This window comes from Sinohyriopsis cumingii, chromosome 16 (assembly GCF_028554795.1).
Source record: "Sinohyriopsis cumingii isolate HCF-2022 chromosome 16, ASM2855479v2, whole genome shotgun sequence".
Lineage (NCBI taxonomy): Eukaryota > Metazoa > Mollusca > Bivalvia > Unionida > Unionidae > Sinohyriopsis > Sinohyriopsis cumingii.
This window is the reverse complement of record NC_142976.1, coordinates 77927085-77948411: the sequence shown is the minus strand read 5'-3', so window position 1 is coordinate 77948411 and position 21327 is coordinate 77927085. Positions and strand designations below refer to the sequence as shown.

The window sequence follows — 21327 nt, the reverse complement described above, 5'->3', positions numbered from 1 at the left end:
TACCACATATAAATTTGTTCCCTGATTCAGTGCAAAATCATGAAAAGAAAAGGTAAAATCTCCCGCCAATGGTATTTTATTATAATAAATCAAAGATGATATAAAAATGAAGTACATAACATCAAACCTAAACTCACATATATTCATCACAACAATATATATGTATCTTTATGACTTCCAGGTTCAAATAAATACAAAATGCTGCAGAACCCAAAATCATGATTATTTTTTTATACATAAATGGAAGAAACTGTTTCTCTATTTGCAAAAACTATTTTTACATGTGAAACTCATACTATTAAGAGAGCATTTTGCTAGTTACACATGGCTAGCTAAAACAAATGAACTATAAGTTTCTTGCTAATGATATTTTGTATTTAGAATAAGAAATATGCTGAGGGACACAGAAAATAGCTGTAATTTTGCTACTTGAAAATGCTAAACAATGTTCTGAATATTGTACATCAGTATAGAACCCCAAACTCAGGTCCAACCCCAACAATATCAAAATGGCTCAATGCAGGCCTGCTCAATACACTTTTATACACCAATCTGGGAAGACTTATAGTGGGAATAACTCGAGTCCAAAACAAATTAACAATGCTCCACAACATTGTGAATAACACTGAGGACATCCTTGAACCTCAGAATACCTAGACCTGCATCCATTGGTATAAGAATCCAAATGGAACAGGCCAGTTTCTCTACTAAATTCAGACTATTCTCTGCCGCAGAAAATTGCTACAAAACAGTTTCTTCCCCAGAACTTTCCCTCTTTGCAAAACTCTTCCTGCCAGTTTAAGCTGGATCAATCTAAACTTGATTTCTAAATTATTATTATTATTATTATTATTATTATTTTAAACCTTATAATGACATTTACACTGCTGTTGGGCATCTCTGTGCACCTAAGGTTTTCGTTTCCAATACTGAAGCAAAATGCATACAGAATTTGAGAGATTGACAAAAATAAAATACAACAATGCTTACCATTTGAAAAGATGCAATGGTCACCAGAATATTCTGTTCAAAATAATATTAATTTTGGACACAGAGGATACCACCCCGTTTTCCTGACTCGCGATATGTCAGCCTATTCTGCGCATAGCTTTGAAAAGATGTCATGTTTATCCATTTGGGCTACAGAAATGAAATGTATTACTTTGGACTGTTTCTGTCAGCAGTTCAGTCTAGTAATTAGGTCAGGTTTATAGCTAGTTTTACAAAATTCAACGTGACAATGCCAATAAATGGCAAGAGGTATTAAGCAAACAAAAGTGATCTTGTAAAAAAGTTAGTAAAGTTCAACATTTTATGAAAAATAAGCTATTACGTGAAGAGAAACAACAATGAATAGGATGTAATGTGATGATGTCTTGTTGATGGGAAAAAATTACTACAGAATTTAGAAACAGACTATATGCCGAGGAATGTGTTGATAATTTATGTTCTAGCGGCAAGTAGACACACTGGGTAGCAGACGATTTTGTACGTGTGGGACAACTTCTTGCAAAAGTGGAAACTTGGATTCAAATACAGGTTTGTTTTAAGGTACACATTTCCATCTTTTATATAATGTATTTATTTGTATTATTCTAAAAGATGCATAGTAAATCAAATTTTCTGGGTTACAGGTTTAAGAAGGTCATGGAGTGGGTCTTCACATTGCCATTTAGAAATCACATTTTTGTGTGCATTTCAAGTCTAAATGTGGGATATTTTTGTACACTTTATGAATATCACTTTTCTTAATTAATATACAATTGTTCTTTCTGGATACAAAATTGATTTTTGACCCAAAATAGCACGTGATCCAATGTTTACAGAAATGACGTATCGTTGCACAGAATTACCCGGCGCGCAGAATTGGCCGACATGGCGGTACTTTTTTCTACACAATTAAAAAAAAATGTTTAATTGTTGCATCATCCTGTCAGTGTTGGATTTCACTGATGCTTGAAGTATATGTACCCTTCTTTAATTTATGTAAACAGTAGGGTTTGCTGGATTTTCTGTAGTGGGGTATTATAGATATTCAAAGCTCTATAAATAAAACAGAAAAATAAACAACATCAATGTACCGAGTAGTTCTACAAGACCATAATGATCGATAATTTTCGTCTGAAGTTTCTTGATGACACTTAGGGTGCAGATCATTCAATAATTAGGATTGAATAGCTTTAGTTAAAGAAAAGTAGTGTTCAATTTTAAAAGAACAATTTATATTTAATTTAAAATGAGTAAATGCGCATACATGACCCGTGTGACGTTTTTTAATAGAATAAATCAGACTGTTGAGACGCTAGCAAACAGGAGTGCAAAAGAAACTTAAATTATACAACTGCATTAAGAATTGTACAATCCTTTTTAACGCTTACCTTTTTATTACAAAAGTCTTTAGAAATAATAAACATCAGCAGGGAGTGTTAAGATGATTCACTGCTATTTCAACATCGTCACTGATAATTAACTGTAAGACATGGCTAAACAACGAAGATTTCCAAACCGTCTCAATTGCTTCTCTTTCTATGCTATTATGCAAATTTTAGCTATGAAAAAAATATAAATTGTGTGTCAAAATAAAGCACAAGCGATTTCTTATCGGGAAAAGAAAGCCTACCTTGTAATAGAAGAAACTATTTTTCTCACCAATTTATTTTCATTCCCTTCGAGTTTAGACGCTGACCATCGATATAGAAAAAAGTCTAGCATCTCTATAACGTTGATTAAAGGTCTATATGTCATTTATTAGAATGTCAACTCGGAGCGGAATAATAAGCCCGAATCAAGAAAAACAGAAGTTGTACAATGTGTGTGTGTGTGTGTGTGTGTGTGTGTGTATTTAATTTATTCAACATTTAATATATATATACATATTATTTTTGTCTTCCTTTGGAATGCTGTACCACATAACATTAAGAATATCACTGAGAGAAACTAAAAAAACGTGCCATAAAGTTTTACTTGACATGAACTAAAATGACTAATAAAGAAATATTTTAAAGAATTTTTAAAAAACATTCTGCTACAAAAAGTTTTCAGCAAATGAACAATATGTGATACCTATTTTCATTCTATTACGTCTTCATGCATATTTAATTATTTCATCTTCTATTACTTTCCATCTGTTTGTTTAATTCTGAGCTGTAACTTCATTTAATTATCATTGTTTTATTTATCTTTAATGTGTTGTATTTCCTTTTGCATATACATAATAAATCTGCTGCCCAAAAATTATGAAGCATATATAGCAAGGACCCCATGGGTTATAAACCTGGTATGAATTCTCCAGCCATGCTTGACAGGACTCTTGCAGGACAATTTTAATAATTTTAACCTAAAATATATTTTTTACTGCAATTCTGGTTTTCACCAGAAATCTTACCAAACTGGAAGCTGAAAATGTGGTAAAATATTTGAACTAGCTTCGCTGGATTCTGCTTGGAAATTCCAACTGCTTTAGCAGGATTACAGCTTGATTAGTTGTAATTTTGCTCTCAACATACAGCAAGATTCCTTTCCTCAAAATAAGCCGAGCTCCAGATCAAACTGCTACATGTGTAAATGAAAAGCAAAGCTGTACAGTAAGATTAATTAACCTTTATTAATTTAGCACTGACAATTTTTTTAATTCCATGAATGTTGCAGGATTCTGGCTGTAATTTACTAGCTGGACTCCTCTGCTTCCCCTGCCTAGATTACACCCCACATCCATTTCTCTCTTGTGCATCTTCTTTTTCATCTCATTGTTTTTACTCTTGTTATTGGGATATGACTTATGTGGTTTTCCTATTTTATAATTGTGGTTTCATTGAGAAGATTATTAATTGTAGCTTCTTTCTTGCAAGCATTTTTAAAACAATAAACAGATGACTGTCTCCATGGTTCTCCTTTTGTATAACTATGGCTTCATTTAAAATAATTGCTTCATTCAGTGAGCTATTTTAAGCTACCTGGGGAATGGTAAATGTGACTTGCCTGGTATTTTTATATCAATAAACATGCTTTCTTCTATGTCATGTTTTTCAATAATGGCTTCATTCATAATTATTCACTGAGAGTTATTATAGTGAATTTGAAAGTCAATTAACTTGCAGAATCAAACTGCAAGAGAGAGAGAGAGATGGGCTAAGTGGGCAAACATATCAGTTGATATTTACAACTATGGGTGATGTGTTCTGTAATCAAATATATATATATATATATATATATATATATATAGAGAGAGAGAGAGAGAGAGAGAGAGAGAGAGAGAGAGAGAGAGAGAGAGAGAGAGAGAGAGAGAAAGAGAGAGAGATGGGCTAAGTGGGCAAACATATCACTTGATATTTACAACTACGGGTGATGTGTTCCAATATTTAACTTCTACACATACTCAGGTAGAAAGTATCCACAATTGATTTATGACCCGCCATTTGATGAATGTGAAAATGCAGTTAAAATTTTGTTAAAGTGTTATTATACCCACAATGTTGAGGAAGGCCATGTTATGCATTGTGACAAGTTAGTTAAAAGTAGACTCAATAGCTTCCTGAGAGGTTGTCATGGCAACCCATTTCTATATGGTTTATGTTGGTATGTATTGAAAATAAACCTGTTGAAAACCAGTCATTGCCTGTTAACTTTTGTACCTGTTTAACATACATTCATATTCATCTAGGCCAAGGACAGGGTAGGAGTAAAATACAACTAGGCATGATGTACAACCTGGGGAAAAATGGTTTAACCTAGACTATATCCCAAGGTAGTGTGTGTGTATGATTTGGATTTTTAACGTAGCTTCAACAATGTTTCAGTCATATCGCTATGATGTCTGCAGTGTAACAGTTTATAGTGATGTCTAGCACTGGGGCATCATGTAGCATGATGTCCCACCCAGTCACATGATCCTGAGACCAGGCCGACCAGTCCTAACACTAACCTCTTAATGCTGAGCGCCAAGTGAGGCAGCTGTTAGCACCATTTTTGTAAGTCTTTGGTATGACTTGGCCAAGGATCAAAACCACGACCTCCCGCATCTGAGACGGACGCTCTAACCACTAGGCCACCGGAGATATCCCAAGGTAGAATTACATGCATATATTATGTAGTGGGGTAGGGCAGCATATAGTAGACTAGCCTAAACTTTACATTGTGGCTTAATCTGGCCAATATCAATATATACAATGGGTCTATAATCTGGCCTAATTTAGATTAAGCCTCGGTATAAAATAGCTGGGTAGGGGGATTTTATCAGGACAATAGTACATCATTTAAAAGTTAAGCTAAAAAAATTACATTGTAAATATTGCTAACATCTGTTGGAATATAAACTTTTCCAAATCAATGTTAAAATGTGTTCCTCAAAAAATAAAAGTTACATATGTAAACATTTTTTAATAGGTATGGGATGCAAAATAAAAGATTAAGATAAGAAAAGTAAAATCCTAAAAAATATAAAATAAAAGATAATAATACAAACCCTCATGATAAAATTTTTGTCCTATATACACAATACCACCTCATCAGTGCAATTTGTTATATATCCCTCGGTGCCTTTCTCCAATAATGGGTTTTATATTCCAAAGATTGTTGGAGGTGTTTTCATTCCACATATTTAGTATACAGAACATGCTAATTGATATGATATTTTGGTCTCAGAATTAAGAGGTTAGTGTTAGGACTAGTTGGCCTGGTGTCAGGATAATGTGACTGGGTGGGACATCATGCTACATATCTGCGGCATGATGCCCTAGTACTAGACATCACTAAAAACTGTCATGCTGCAGCCATCTTAGCAATATGACTGAAAAAATTTTAAAGCTACATTAAAAATCCAAATCACACACACTTCATTCAATAAGATAATCATTAAACAGCATTGGCTTTTGTTTTGAGAGAACATATTTTTCTAATAAAAATAATTAAATTATTTCTTTCCCCTTTCTAAAAACTTTATTTAAAATAAAGTGGTAATTAACAAGTTTAGGTATTTAAAACAAGAATGTGGACAAAGTCTGAGTAAACCAGATATTTTCTCCAACTGGAAACTGGATTTTGATCCATATGAGAAAATTATGGATTTTTCACAAATATCTTGAAACAATTGATAAGGCACAATACATGTCAAAAAGAAAAAAGTAATCATCACCCTCTTCATTTTAGACATTTTGTTACAATAATTCTTTTATTGTTATAAATAATTCTTTGTCTTCTTTTTATGACCTTTTATTTTAAAAAATAATTATTTTCAGTAAAGCTTATGGGTAGATTAATTAATTCCATCAGAATACATTGGATAAAAGTAAATATGAATTATCCCTCATTCCAGCATATGCAAGGGTACATAAAAAAATCACATATCCTTGGTTAGTGCACTTTTTGTGTGTGGCATGGTTCTGATCTTTTCTCCCACTGCAATCACTGCTTATAGTCAGCACAGCAGTGAAGTTTATTGTCTAATGAACTAAATTTGAGAATTGTTCATCATATGGATGCTACCTAATTGTTAAATTATTGGCACAAGTTCTTACCTTATGTCCTGCTGAGACTTGTTTACAATATGTGACTTTGTTTTGTATCATTTTGTTGTTGTTTTGGTGTTAACACCATTTCTCAGTGCAAGAGAGACTATGTATGGTGGCCATTATAACTTGGTTGTTGGAAGAACCCATGAAAACCCATGTATGAACCACTGACCCACGGGAAGTTACTGGCAACTTTCTCACATACCCACATTAGTTGAGTCGAAGACTCGAACCTATGCAGACAGAGGTGAGATGGCGTGATGGGTAAAGGCTAGAACTTTAGACCACTTTGCCACCTGGGACCCCTTGTTTAATTTTATTGGAAATTAAATAGTTGTACAAATATTTATATGGAAACATAGCACTCCTGTACCTAATGAAGTTGCAAGAAACTACTTGTTATCATGTAAAGTAAAAGTTAGTTTTAAAACTTGAAGAATAAGCAATATTATACAGAGTTTCCCTTTGCCCTCATCAGTGTACCAGAGACCCCCAAATGTGTAATTTGACCCCAGTTCTGACACCAAGAGGATATTTGACACTCAATCTTGTACCCCTATGGGAGACACTTGCTAGCTAACAAAATATTAACTACCTTCATCTTATTACTCTGAGAGTTACTGTGTATACTCACTTATAAATCGAGTCCAACTGCATACTGCACAGACCCAGATCTGCCACTGCATAATGTGCTGGCAGATCTGGGCCTATGCAGTTTCTTAGGACTGTTCAGTATAACAAGCAGCATTGACCTTTATGTGCCAGTGCTTTATGCAATGGCAGATCAGGGTCTGTGTTATCTGCAATTGGACTAGACAGGCAAGGGAGTATATACAGTGATAATGTTAGTAATGTTAGCATATTACTAAGTTTAAGATAATTTTGCGAATGATCTTCGAGAAAAAGTGTCACGGATGAGAGTGGTGTTCATGTAAATCAATTGATACGAGTAATCATTAGAATACTGACTGATGTGCCAGTGCATTATGCAACAGCAGGTCAGGGTCTATGTTAATTGCAGGTATATATAGTACCAACAAACTTAATTTGGCGATCTTAAGTGGTGTTTGCCTAATTGTGCTAACAAACTTTTGTATAAAAAAATGTTGACCTCCAAAACATATTTTAAAAAGTGTAAATAATTGAAAAATAACTGTAATAGCCTGAAAATCTAATGAGGTCAACTACATGTTTATACAAATGTACCAGCCAAATTCTGTTTGGAGGTTTTAACAAAACCATGCTAACAAGCCAAGCTTTTTGGTATTGATGGATGTGCAGACAGGTCAAAGAAAGATGCCCAGCATACAAAACAGTGTGGGCATACACATTTTGTCTTTCTTATTTGCTGTATAAGACCCAGATCTACCATTGCACAGTGCACCAGCAGATCTGGATTCATTCAGGTTGTTAGCATTAATCAGTAGACCAATCAACATGTACCCTGATTTGCTGGCACACTATGCAATGGCAGTGGCAGATCATGGTCTATGTTGTTTGGTGTTGAATATACTTAAATGCAAGTACATACTGTATGTGTGTGATTTGGATTTTTAAAAAAATCAGTCATGTGATTGATATCTGCAGTGTGGCAGTTTATAGTGATGTCTAGCACTGGGGCATCATGCTGCAGACATGTAGCATGATAACTGCAGGTGACAATGATAGATAAGTGAACATTTACTATTTACTGAATGGGGTGGGTGGGTGATACCTGCAAATCATACTGCAAAGGAACTGGACTCTTCCCCAATTCCTTTAAATAGATTGCTGTTGTTGTTGTTGTGGGGTTTAACGCCATTTTTCAGCACACGATAGGCTATACATGGCAGCCAGTATTAATTGTGGAGGAAGAACCCGGGAAAAAACCCTGAAGACCCACCGACCCACGAAAAGCTACTGGCAAGCTTTCTCACATACCCACATTGGCCGAATCCTAGACTCGAACCCACACAGACAGAGGGGAGATGGTAGTGATCCATAATGGAGAGCGCTTTAGACCACTCAGCCACTCGCGGCCCCCCTTTAAATAGAATGTTACACTCAATCTTAAAATGCACAATTACAACCCACATTTTCCTTTGCACAAATACATTTAGTAGGATTTTTATTTACTGGTCACAAAATTGTACCATATTCCAAATACAGACCACTCCCCAGCCCTATAATTATTCAGTAACCATTAGCAATAATAATTAATGCAGAGTTATTACCTACCCAGAAAGCACAAGGACTACATAAAAGGAAAACATAAACAAGTTGCAAAATTAGTCAAAACCTTTATTCAACATTTAATGCTACAGTGATAAAGAAATTCAACAGAATTATAATGAATGAAAAAGTTAAACATGACATCAGAATGTGAATCATCTCAAAGTGGTACATAATTAAAAACTTCAATTCAACAGATTAACCCCTATGGACAACTTTATAAAGTATGTAATGAATTCTGAAACTTTGATTATTAGAACAAGTACAAAAATTTGAAACCAGCAAACAGCAATGATTGAATTTCTTTAATACATATGACTTATTTAAAATTCAACAACTACAATGTTATAAGCACTGATTTTCTTCTAAAATACAAAAGGAATTGTAAAAAAAAATTAATATAAATAAAATTACAAAGCAAAATCATCTACAGTTATTAGTAGTAATCATCCATAGGAATTATTAAAAAATTATCAAAATCTAAAACTTCTACTGTCTTGCATATAAAATGAAATGAATGTATTTCCTCAATCATTAACACTACAGCAATTAAATAACAAAATAACAATTAACAATTTTTATATAAACTCAAAAGCTTCCCTATATCATGTTGAAATGGCAAAACAATTAAAATATACCGTGTGTTGAATGCTCATACAGTATTATTTTTATTATAGTGACATGTGCAATCAATATTAAAATACATTACACAGCACAAACATTAATATCTGGCCTCATGAAGTATATATATATATAGCATGAGTCCAAATGTTGCCATTAGAACATATATTTTCATTCCTTTGTCAATGATATGGACATGTACTTTAAAGTCTAATAGACTAATGATCTCCAGACACATGATATGGTTTCTAAACTGTGAATACAATGAATAATATAATATGTTTCATCTACTACAGCTACAAGATTTATTCCTGATCTTTTCAGATTTTGTCTCGTTCAATCTTAAAAGATCTCAAAAGAACTATGAATCATTGTTCCCTGTTTCAAATATTACAAGCACCATAGAATGTCAAGATGAATTGAAGCTAATTAAAATACATTTATTCAGTCTAAAATATTTGCATTCTGTTAATCAAGAAACATTAAGGCAATCATTGGTAGTTTTCTGATTAGGTTACATGAAATTACCATGTGTGGAAAATCCTGTCGATTTTGAGGAAATTAATGGTGATTTAAAACTTATATCACTAGTAAGTTGATGTTGCAAAAATGCATGATTCAGTCAGCACTAATGAAAAATTCATACTATTTAAAGAATTTACATCAATAAATTTATTGAAAAAGTAAAACAATCTGGTGGTATGATAAGATGACAAAAATAAAAAAAAATTCTGAAATAAAGGAAAAAAGTAAAATATCCACTAAGCAGGACTGCTACAAAAGAAAAGCATGTATAAAATCTGTTTAAGTAAAATTGAGTCACTGGACAAATAAACCTAACTGCAGCCTTTTCACAAGTTGTCTCCCTTAGTTAATGCATACCAAACTGTAAAAATCAACTTTTGTAAAGTTTCTTTCCTAAAGTCAAAGATTTGCCAATACAACCCGTCAAAAGACCTTTTTTGAACCAAATTTTTTAGATTTGTTTTTAAGTCAGTATATCCATGTTTTTTATATTTTACATTGATAGCATAATTTATACATGTGCATTCATGCCTGCATCTTTAATGCACTGTGAGATCTATAAATGTTTCATTATAAGGAAATTAGGTTTACCTATACTAGAGATATATATATACATATATATATATATATATATATATATATATATATATATATATATATATATAGATCCATCCTCATATATACAAAGATGAATGGGTTCAAAAAGTAATTATGATGAATAGCAAAATGTGCAATTTGAGGAAAATACTGTGTAAACAGGAGAAGTCTGAGAATTGCAAAATCTGACAAAGGGTAAAAAATCACACAGATTACAGGTACATCTCTAATACTGTATAACCACTATTGCACATCCTATTATATATGTCACCATGAAATCTTGTCTGAAAATAAATGTTTACAATTATGTCTAAATATCACATCAGAATGAATTTATACAAAAATTATTTCAAAATTAGTCACACAAAAAAATGATCTGTGCTAGATACAGATTTTGTGCCCCTTTTCCAATATAACCACATTTAAAGTTTGATGGAGAAAAAGAAAATAACCTTTTCAAACCTTCATGTGTTCTGTTATGAGTTTCCATACCTAGGTTTAAACACGTGTTCAGATACTACAATTTACCATCCCTATTTTTAAACAAGTGTTTCATGCACCCCCCCCATCTTATTCAGCAAGGACATTCAATACAAAACTGTCGATGCAGCTGCTCAGAAATTGATACCTATGTCTTAGTATGCTTATATGAGTGACACAAAATGTTAGGACATCTACATGTTTCCTGCATATCTCGGTGAAACCATTATTTAAAAGAATAGGTAGAAAGCAAGATAACATGATAAAATGGTAATTGGTAATTAAAAAAAAGAAAGGGAAAATAGGACTGCAAAAGTATTAAAATTCAAAGACTTTCAAAGGTCCCTGAATCAAAGTGTTTATTAGAATATGATCTTAAACAATATAAACACAATCTATTATCTTATTATAATGTTAGTTTAAAACTGGAATGGGACTACAAAAAGAAATTCATATTAAGATACAATCTGCAGTTTACAAACAAAAATGTGAAATTGTCAAAATGAGTCTGTTATAAAATTTTACACACCGTGTAAAAATGTAAATAAAAAACAGATCTCAAATGACGTCACATTATGACTATGTGGCACATATGGACTTCTTGATAAAATGTTTTTTTCTTCAAATGTTTAAATAAGACAATCAAGTAAATTAGCAATCTGGTAAACTTATCCAAGAACAAAACTATCCTTTAGCCTCTCCTGTCTTTCCTCCTGCAGTACTGATTGCATAATATAAATCTAATAAAGAAAAACCATTTGATATACTGGTACATTAAACATATAAATCTAATAAAGACAAACCATTTGCTATACTGGTACATTAAACATATAAATCTAATAAAGACAAACCATTTGATATACTGGTACATTAAACATAAATCTAATAAAGACAAACCATTTGATATACTGGTACATTAAACATAAAAAACACATATAATGATAACCAAAAAACTCCTACATTTACACATACAGTAAAACCAAATCTGGCTTTATTTTTAAGACCCTCCAACTAAACAATTTGAAAATTTAAATAAATGAATCCTTCCTTTCATACAGTGGTACCTCTCTTACAAGACCATCCCTTTTGTACCATGAAGAGATTTGACCTCTAGAAGGTGATCACAGAGATGTGAATAATAATTACATATAAAATATGAAATTCTTAAAAATATTTAATATTTTTATGTAAAAAAAATCACAGGTATGTTATGAAATCTGTCTGGTGCAACACATTAATGTTATTTAAAATAATTATGAATAATCATTAATTGTAGCGTAAAACTACCATGTCAATAAAATTAGCACAGACATCTGGTTGTAGCTATCATTTGTCCAGAAATTCTGTTTTCTCACTGTAGAAACTAATGTTTATTCAGATATTTCCGACATTAGATTTCTCAGCAGTGATCAAAGAACTCACTTCCTTTTCATTTAGCTGAATTGTCTAATGATGTTTTGCACTTTTTACAACAGCTTATTCCTTAATTTTCAATTTATACTTGTTAGAATGAAATGCTGTGTTTTAGTCTGGTACTGTTTCAAATACATTTTGTAACTGACAGAGAAAAGACATGGCAGCTAATATACCATTCTTACTTTATGGCGAATGGATGTCACTCTGACTTAAGCAGAACAATATTGTATTTCTCGGTAGTTTGTTATGTTGATAATTATTAATTAATTATTATTAATAGCCAGTAATTAACAGAGTGACAAAACTTAACATCTAATGGACACAGCAGTAAGGATAATCAGATTATTGACTTAACTGTATGGATTAAAGTTTGGTAATCTGCTGGTATGTTGGAGCATATGTCAATATACTAAATTTATAAAACAAGAAATATTTTATAGATTTCCATTTGTAAGCCCCATTGTGTTGCTATGTGTGAAGAGTTAATTGTGCACTAATATGCTGACCACGTTATAGAGGTGGTTGTCCCAGAGAGGTATTTTTTAGCACCAACTCATTGATGCCAAGAGATTCTGGCTGTATAAAGCAGGTGGCTGCTGGTCATGAGAACTGTTCAAGAGGGGTAACCAATGTAGAACATACCTCATCACTATGACCACCCCAGTAAGAAGACCACTTATTAAGTCCTGAGTGTCCTAATTACAGCATGCTCAAAATGAGTTTATACTATTGCTTTTTTGAAAAACATTAATTGACATCCACAATTACAATAAGGAAATAAATTGGACAACCCTTTAATTTTAGCATTTTCCAATACAATGGACAGTATAAAAGATCATCATATCCATAATTAGAATTGATGCAAAATAATATAGGTATGTAAAGATTTCCATGGATTCCAGTACAAAATTAGCAGCAAGTTTGGAGTGAAACTTCTGATTGCATGGATTTTTTTTGTTCCATTAGATAGTGTGACTAATTAAACATCATATTGTGCATGCTGCAACTGGAACACCAAGGCTACTTACTGACTCAACATATGTCTGTTATTTTGTCAGCATTGTTTTTCTTGCAAACTATCAAACCCAGCTTTTCCAAGTTGTTATTCTGTGAATAGACTGTAAAGATGATTTTATTCAGTTATTTTGTGTTCATTTAAAAAGATCTACCCTCATAAACATAATTACTGCAGCAAAAATGATGGTACTGGATTATTTACCATCAGCAATAGTGAGGTTAGTATATCATTACCAGAGGTGACACAAAGTACATTAAAGACAGAAATGGAATATACAACATGCAGTATAATAACTGACATATGGCATACAATAATATTGCAAGTGAAGTGCAAAGCACTTCTTACAATTTGAACAATTCTGAACCTTCAACAATTGTTGACAGATGTTTGTTTTTACCACAAGCCAATAATCTAACATTCTCATTATATCAGCATACACAGCCTAACCTGCTTCTGTTCCAACCTCATATCCAGGTTGCTGATACGAATCAGTCGCACTGTCTGAGAATTTCCAGCATTGAAAACTCTGTATATGTGGAAATGTTCCTTCTCCCTTTCTGCAAACTTTATTTGAGGTAATGATATTTCAAAAACCTCTTTGTTATTTGACTGGGTACTTTTCACCTGAAACGAAAGTAGAGGATTATGTTCCAGAAGTTTTAAGCATGATGTGATGTGATTTGGATTTTTAACATAGCTTTCGCAATTTTTCAGTCATATCGCTATGATGTCTGCAATGTGGTAGTTTATAGTGATGTCTAGCACTGGGGCATCATGCCGCAGACATGTGGCATGATGTCCCACCCAGTCACATTATCCTGGCACCAGGCCTACCAGTCCTAACACTAACCTCTTGATGCTGAGTGCCAAGTGAAGCAGCTGTTAGTACCATTTATGTAAGTTTTTGGTATGACTCGGTCAGGGATCGAACCCATGACCTTCTGCATCTGAGGCGGACACTCTAACCACTAGGCCACCAGAGTGGTATTTTTTAGTATGATTTTAATTTTGTTTGTTGGTTATTGAGCTATACAACAGCGAATAGGAGATGAATAAAGAGACTACCACATAACAGCATGTGATCCTCTGCTATATTAAATATCAGTGAATGCTGTACTGTATATACTTTGTTACAAGTTGAGTCCAACTGCAAAATGCACAGACCCTGATCTGTTGTCACATAATGTGCTGGCATATCGGGGTCTATGAAATCTGTTTGGGGTAATCAGCAGAACAAATGACAGATTCTGATTTGCTTGCTCATTATGGGATGGGAGATTGGTTTTTGTAATTTGAAGCTGCACTTGACTTATAAGTGTACATAAACTAACTAGAAAACAATTGGCTGGTGATGAACACAAAATCATCACATCACCGTATTTGTGCTAAGATTAAGCAGCTGAATAAATTGTGTTTCTTTTTCTGGAAGTTCGCAAAAAGTGGGGCAATAATAGTTTAACTTATAATAAAAACTGAAAAATTGAAAAGAAACTAAAATAAAATAAAACTGTAAAACGATAGTTCAAATTCATGTTCTACAAAAGTCATGAAGTAACTAATTCTTGAAACTCCACAAGTAAAGGAAACAACATTCTAATTTGAGAATTTGGGGACAGAGTTTAATTTGCACCTTTTACTGATCTGTATATATTGGTTATAAATATAAGAAAAGTGACCCATAAAAAATGTCCTCCACGAACAGGTTGACTTTATGTAAAGATGTCTAACAGATAAGTTTTCACTGTAATGTGCACATTATACGGAAATTATACTGAAGAAATTTTAAAATTTCCATTCCCAAAACACTACTCATTACAAAAGTTACATTCTGTGACAATTACCTCAATGTAATGAACCTGAGGGTTATTCTGATAATAAACCACAAGGTCATATGGTAATCCAGTTTCACCCTCTTTGTTGATCCATTTGACCTCCTGAATTGTGCCCTCCATATCCTTGATCTTCATCAGATAATTGTAGATAAGGTGCTCCCCCCATATTCCAACCTCTGTGTGGCCTTCACCTGTTGTAATCATCTCGGGTATTGGTAAATTATCGATGGCTGGTAGCTCATCATATGTGTATTCCCCAGCCATATGCGTCCAATCTGGATTCCCTGAAAATATAAATTTTCCTCAGTTGCAGAATGTTGTTATTATTAGACAACTGGTGTTTTTAATCAGTATCTTTGAGCTTTCCACCTTGACTATTAATAAAATTTTGGCAACCCCTCCCAAAAACAGTAAATAAAAAGAAAAGTTGTATTTTTTTTACTAAAAACTACTGCATTAATAAAATTTAAATCTTCATTATCTCCTGTCAACATGGTTCAAACTGAATTTTTGATGCAATACTCTGCAGAAGGAACACAATGCTCATAAAAGTTCTGGAAATTTATTTTTAAGAAGTTTTCAATGACTTCTAAAAGTATTGTTTTTCTTAATCTAACTTCTTCATTACTGAATAAATAGGTATAAATTTAACATAAAACACAGAACTGCCAAAACAGCAATGGAATATTACTCCATCTGGAACTACCTGTGTCAAATAATATTTGATCCACCCAATTTTATCGAATTCATTAAATTTTTTGAAAAATACATAAATAAAATAATATTCTGAACTTAAAAAGTAATATATATATTGTTTCAACATTTTGTATTTCCTGACAGAGTACAGAAGTTTTGTCAAAATTCAAAGAGGTTTAATCAAATTAAAAAACTTTTAAAGTGACCCCCCTTCCCATTTTGTTGTGTAAAATTCAAGGAGTTTTCAAGGTAACTTCGCAAAAACAGATTTTTCACTGATGGAAAACACTATGTAATGACACTGTTCTTTGTTGATAATAAAACAATTTCCTCTTGGTATTCTGGAAAGTGATCTCACAGATTATACAGAATTGTCTTTTGATGTGGTTAGAGCTATTATTGATTTTTGATAACCATCTTAAGGATATTAAGAACTAAGCTTACAATGTATCAAGTACAAATTTTACCAAGAATTGGTAGTCTAGGTGGAGATGGTGAGCTTTTGCTTCCAGTATGGAACGTTCTCCTCTCTTCCACTGAGGGTAGGGGGTCTTGACCTTGGATTCTATGTGGACTTGATTCACCTGTGTTGTTGTTGTTATAGTTACCAAATGATCCTTGAACTCGACCTTGATTTACAGATTGTGCTTCAGTCGCACCAACTGTATGATTTTGACTTTCAACAGAGTTATTTTCTGATTTCTGAAGGTGACCTTCATCCATGATGGGTTTATCTTCTTTCTCTGTGTCTTTTTCTTTCTGGTCTTGATTCCTGTGCTGAACTTGAGCATTTTCCCCTGTAATAAAAATTTGACACACCAATGAATTAAAGATTTTGGGCATAACTTTAAGACATTTAGCATACACATTTATAAAAAGTATACATAATCTATCATTTCATCTCAATATTATGTCAATTTGAATTTTGTAGCTAGGCAGCAGCAGCTCCATGCTTGTCTAAGTTATTCATCTCACATCATAGCACTGACTCAATCTCTATGTCAACCATCATTCCTGTACCACTTCCATTTCAACTTTACATAGTATCCATACAATGAAGACCATATAACACTTTTTGTAAGCCTCGTTAATTATTACTTTTTTTTATGTGTCAAACTTTTCATTAAAAACAAACAGTGCAAAATTCAAGTTCATTATTATGCTTTGAAACTTATTCCCATAACTCTTAAAATGTCAACACAAGAGTAAAATCATCTCACTTCAATTTTGCAGAAATCTATAGCAGTGTATATAACCTATTATATGCAAGAACAAAATATTCCAAAAAATCTCCACGTTGAATGTTGGATGACTACACTGTTTATTTTTAATAAATGTATGTTGAAATTATCCCCAAAGACTTCAATAATATATAAAATAAACCAACATAAAGGTGTACACTGTATATACTATAAGCATATTACATAAGCCCATTAAACCAACTGTATGTTTCACTGATTCTCTATTTATGTTTTGCCAGTGTTGCTCAGGTGAATCAGTTTTACCTTCTGTTGGTTCTATTTTCTGTTGAGCTGCCACCTGCCTATTGAACCCTGTGGTTTGGTGTTCTGCATCCCTTCCTGTCCTTCTAGAATGATCCTTGCCTATGTAATGGAGGAAGAACACTAACTAAATATTTACTCACAAGCAGTTAATAACAATGCTAGCTCTGATAGACAATGTCCATAATACGGTTAGAAAAAATGTCCATCTAACTCTCAAGGAAAGTTGCTAAAACAAACAATTGGTTTTTGGTGTGCAATCCTTGTGCAAGGCATACAAATACAATTAGAAAGGTGTGCAGACTATGGAAATTAAGACATGCATGTAGACAATGGATGTTTAAACATGTTTAGACAATGGAGATTAAGACAAATGTGTAGACAATGGACATTAAAACAGGTGTGTAGACAGATTAAAACAGATGTGTAGACAATGGAGATCAAGACAGGTGTGTAGACAATGGATATTAAAACATGTAGACAATGGAGATTAAGAAAGGTGTGTATGCAATGAGATAAAGACAGGTGTGCAGAAAATGGAGATTAAGACATTTACAAAATCAAATCTGTCATATGTTCTTATTATAAAGCTTTTAATAAAATCCTGTTTTCTTTATTATGTCCTTCAAAAGATTTTGAGTGGAAAGTGAAAGGCCAAACCAAACAGGTAGACATGTCTGTAAACTTGTGCTAAAAGATGGTGAAAACTGAAATTAAACAAGGATGTCTTCATGTAAAACTGTGTACTCAATTTGATTTAAATCCATGAAGTCCTTCAAAAGTTATTAAAAGTTATTAATGGAAACAAAATTGAAAGACCATGTGCCAAGTAACACTGGGGTGATAACTCTCTAAGTTTTTCCATAAAACTGTGAAAACTGAACATGACTTAGGTCTTCTTAGTTACCGGTAATGTAAATTCTTGTTCTTATTAAATGCATGAAGCCCTTCAAAAGATTTTGAGCAGAAAAAGAACTGAAGGTCCAGTTGTATGCCAAACATGGCCATAACTACATGGGTCAATATTGCCTGAATTTATTTACTATCACACACTGCAACTCAGTACAGTAGTCCCCCTCTTGAATGGCCCCCCCTGACCAGTGGTCACCACTTCTTACAACCAGAATCCCTTGGCATTGATGAGTTTGTGTTCAAAAGTACCCCTCAAGAATGGCCACCCTCTAACATGGCAAGTGGCCAGCATATAAGTACAAAAATGCAAAATGTACCCCCTCACAAGCAGCCACTTTTTATTTAAAATGTGTCCACAACCAATATTTAATTCATATCGTGATGTAATCAGATTATCTCTACCATTGATACATGTCTCCCGATGTCAGGTTTCCGTTATGGAAAGAATTGCTGACAAAAGTACATATAACACAAAGGTTAATATTATATCATTGTCTATAAAAGCCGATGTTTACAGGAAATGGGCTCAACATTGTTATGATAAGGTTTTGGGCTTCACATATCTGTTGAGTTCTTCTCTTTGATGATTACAACCAGATATAAGTGTCAAGATCATAATATGGTCAGCATAGGCTAAAAATAGATTTTGTCGATTAACACACACAGAGAAATTAACCTTGAACAAAACAGGGTACCAGACAAAGACTGAAAGATCATGTGACAATACATTTATCACTTCTTTTACAAAATTTTTGTCTGCATAATTAAATCACATACAGTTAGCAACATCTGAATAAATCATTACCAAACATTAACATGTCATAACTTAAACAGAGACATATTATTTTAGAAGAAAGTTGGTTACTCTACTCAACGACATTGGGTGTGGTGGGAAGGGGGCACTTGCCAAACATTTTTATGTAGAAAAGACTTGAATAAAACAATTTTATGTTGAAAAGACTCGAATAAACAATGTCATAACCGATAAGGAGGTTATTTAGCAGCAGTGGGAAAATGGAGCAAATGAAAAGAAACTTATGTACGCACTAAGATTTAAATGACGTTTTTGCATGGTTTTGCAATGTGCATGACAATAATACCCACTCGCATATCATGCTTACGTCAAGAATAAGAACTATTAATGTACATTCAGTTGAAATAAGTCTATTCTTAAGGCAAGAAGAACCTTTTATTAATTAATGTTACTTTTAAACGAAGATATTAAATGAAGATATTAAATGCTTTGAAGTATATAGCTTTCTTACTAAGTACATTACATATATATCTTACAAGAAATTTAGTCTCTCTCTGGAAAGGACACCTGTCTTATAAGGCTACTTTCCTGGTGCAGAAGGGGTGGCCGTATAAGAGAGGGACCACTGTACAGTTTATTTTGTGATACTTATATTAGGAAATAAATCAAGAAAATATGAAGAAAGTATAAACCGATATCTACCATACTTCAGTGGAAGTGTGTTTTGACTTCTTGATCTGATTCATATACAGGCACATTTAAATGCCTGTACGCCATCTGCATACAGGCACATTTTGATGCTCACATTAAACACAACTATTCTGAATTTTTCATAACACCAATTTCAGGAAATACCCCCATTAGAAACCATAGAAAAATGACCAAGACATCAGATCACTTGGTTGCTATTTAAAATATGCAATAATCTATTTGAAATAGTACCTAGGATAGATTCTGTCTTATCCAAAAGTGAGGCAGCGGACTTTGTTAGCACGTTCTCTAGTTTGGAAGAATAGTGATGAATGTGAAGGCTTCAGTAGGTTTTAGTATAAATGTAGGCAATGCTAATTTTAATATTTTATCAAAGTTGGAAGATTTAGTGATAAAAATGCAGACAACAAACCAGTAAATTTAGAGGTTAAGAAAGGTTATGTCACACAATTTTAATTATATGGCAGTGAACGAATTCTCTCAGGATTTTAAAGCATATTAAAACAAATTCAGTGACAAATAATTATACAGACTCTTTTACTAGATAAGTATGTAAAATAAAGGTAAAATCAATTTAGGTTGAACTAAACAAATACTACACTACTCTAAATTTCAAGGCAGGCCTATTTGCAAGGAATCATGTATTCTGTTTGTAGCATACTGCACCGTGTAATTTTGGAACCTGAAGGCTGAAGTAAAATTTTTGTTTGAATACTACTTTTAGAAATACCAAAAAAACATTACATGGCAATGAACTGTAGTATATGTACTGACAGATTCTGGACAACAATATAACAATATATTGTAAAACCAAACAACCATAATAACTACACTGTATTCTGCCAGAAAATGGTGAAAATCAAACTTAACCTAGGTTTATTTTTTATGTAAAACCCAAACTTTATTCCAATCCATTAACTCCTGATATGGCATCATGTGAAATAGTTTTATCGTTCAAAAAATAAGAACTTACCCGAGTCTTGTTCACCATGTGGATGCGAATCCTGTCGGTAGATACCAGTCTCTCGTGGAGTTGGCCAGGACTCTCTCTGAGCTAGTTCTGTCTCACTGGCTGCAACTGACCCCTTATTTTCATCTGGCTTTTCTCTAGGCCCCTCTGGCGGTTGTGGGGCTGCCATCTTAAAGTGTGATGGAAGTTCTTTTGTGCTCCTCATATAATCTGGGGCTCTAGGTGGGGGCCAAATGTTGGATCCTGCACCATCGTCTGAAATTGTAATAAAAAAACCCAATAGTTTTGGTTATCAAATCTACAGTTACTATTTTCATATGTTCACCTATGTATAATGTGCACCCACAATGACAGATCAGGTTCCAAGCCAATGTTTATGTAACCTTGCTATTATTCAACCTTTGCCCAGTGTTTTCTATAAAATTTATAAACAGATTGACAAGTAATCACTGCCTACCTTAATCAAATGTACAGTGGAATACTTTCATGGAGGTCAGTTTATAATTTATTACTGACTGATAACTCAGCAGATGAAATATCTGAATGCAAGATTTGTCACCATCTTTATTTCTGATG

General features: G+C 33.2%; 2 protein-coding genes across 5 annotated transcripts in view; both read right to left on the bottom strand.

Annotated features, from left to right (window-relative positions):
* The window catches only part of LOC149780854 (uncharacterized), a 36639-nt gene extending 33946 nt beyond the window's left edge, over nt 1-2693 (bottom strand). The window contains exon 1 of one of the 4 annotated variants that reach the window (XM_089937939.1): nt 2621-2693. The gene's annotated coding sequence lies outside the window, so the exon portion shown is untranslated. The other 3 variants (XM_089937938.1, XM_089937941.1, XM_089937940.1) reach the window with 3 other exon arrangements.
* Nucleotides 2694-8769: 6076 nt separating this feature from the next.
* LOC149780853 (uncharacterized) overlaps nt 8770-21327 on the bottom strand; it is a 137616-nt gene continuing 125058 nt past the window's right edge. The window contains exons 32-36 of the mRNA XM_089937937.1: nt 20755-21006; nt 17408-17506; nt 16370-16699; nt 15216-15490; nt 8770-13998 (exon numbers count right to left, since the gene is read on the bottom strand). Of these exons, the coding sequence (XP_089794063.1) occupies nt 13798-13998; nt 15216-15490; nt 16370-16699; nt 17408-17506; nt 20755-21006 (1157 nt within the window). The 3' untranslated portion in view covers nt 8770-13797. The remainder of the gene's footprint in view (nt 13999-15215; nt 15491-16369; nt 16700-17407; nt 17507-20754; nt 21007-21327) is intronic.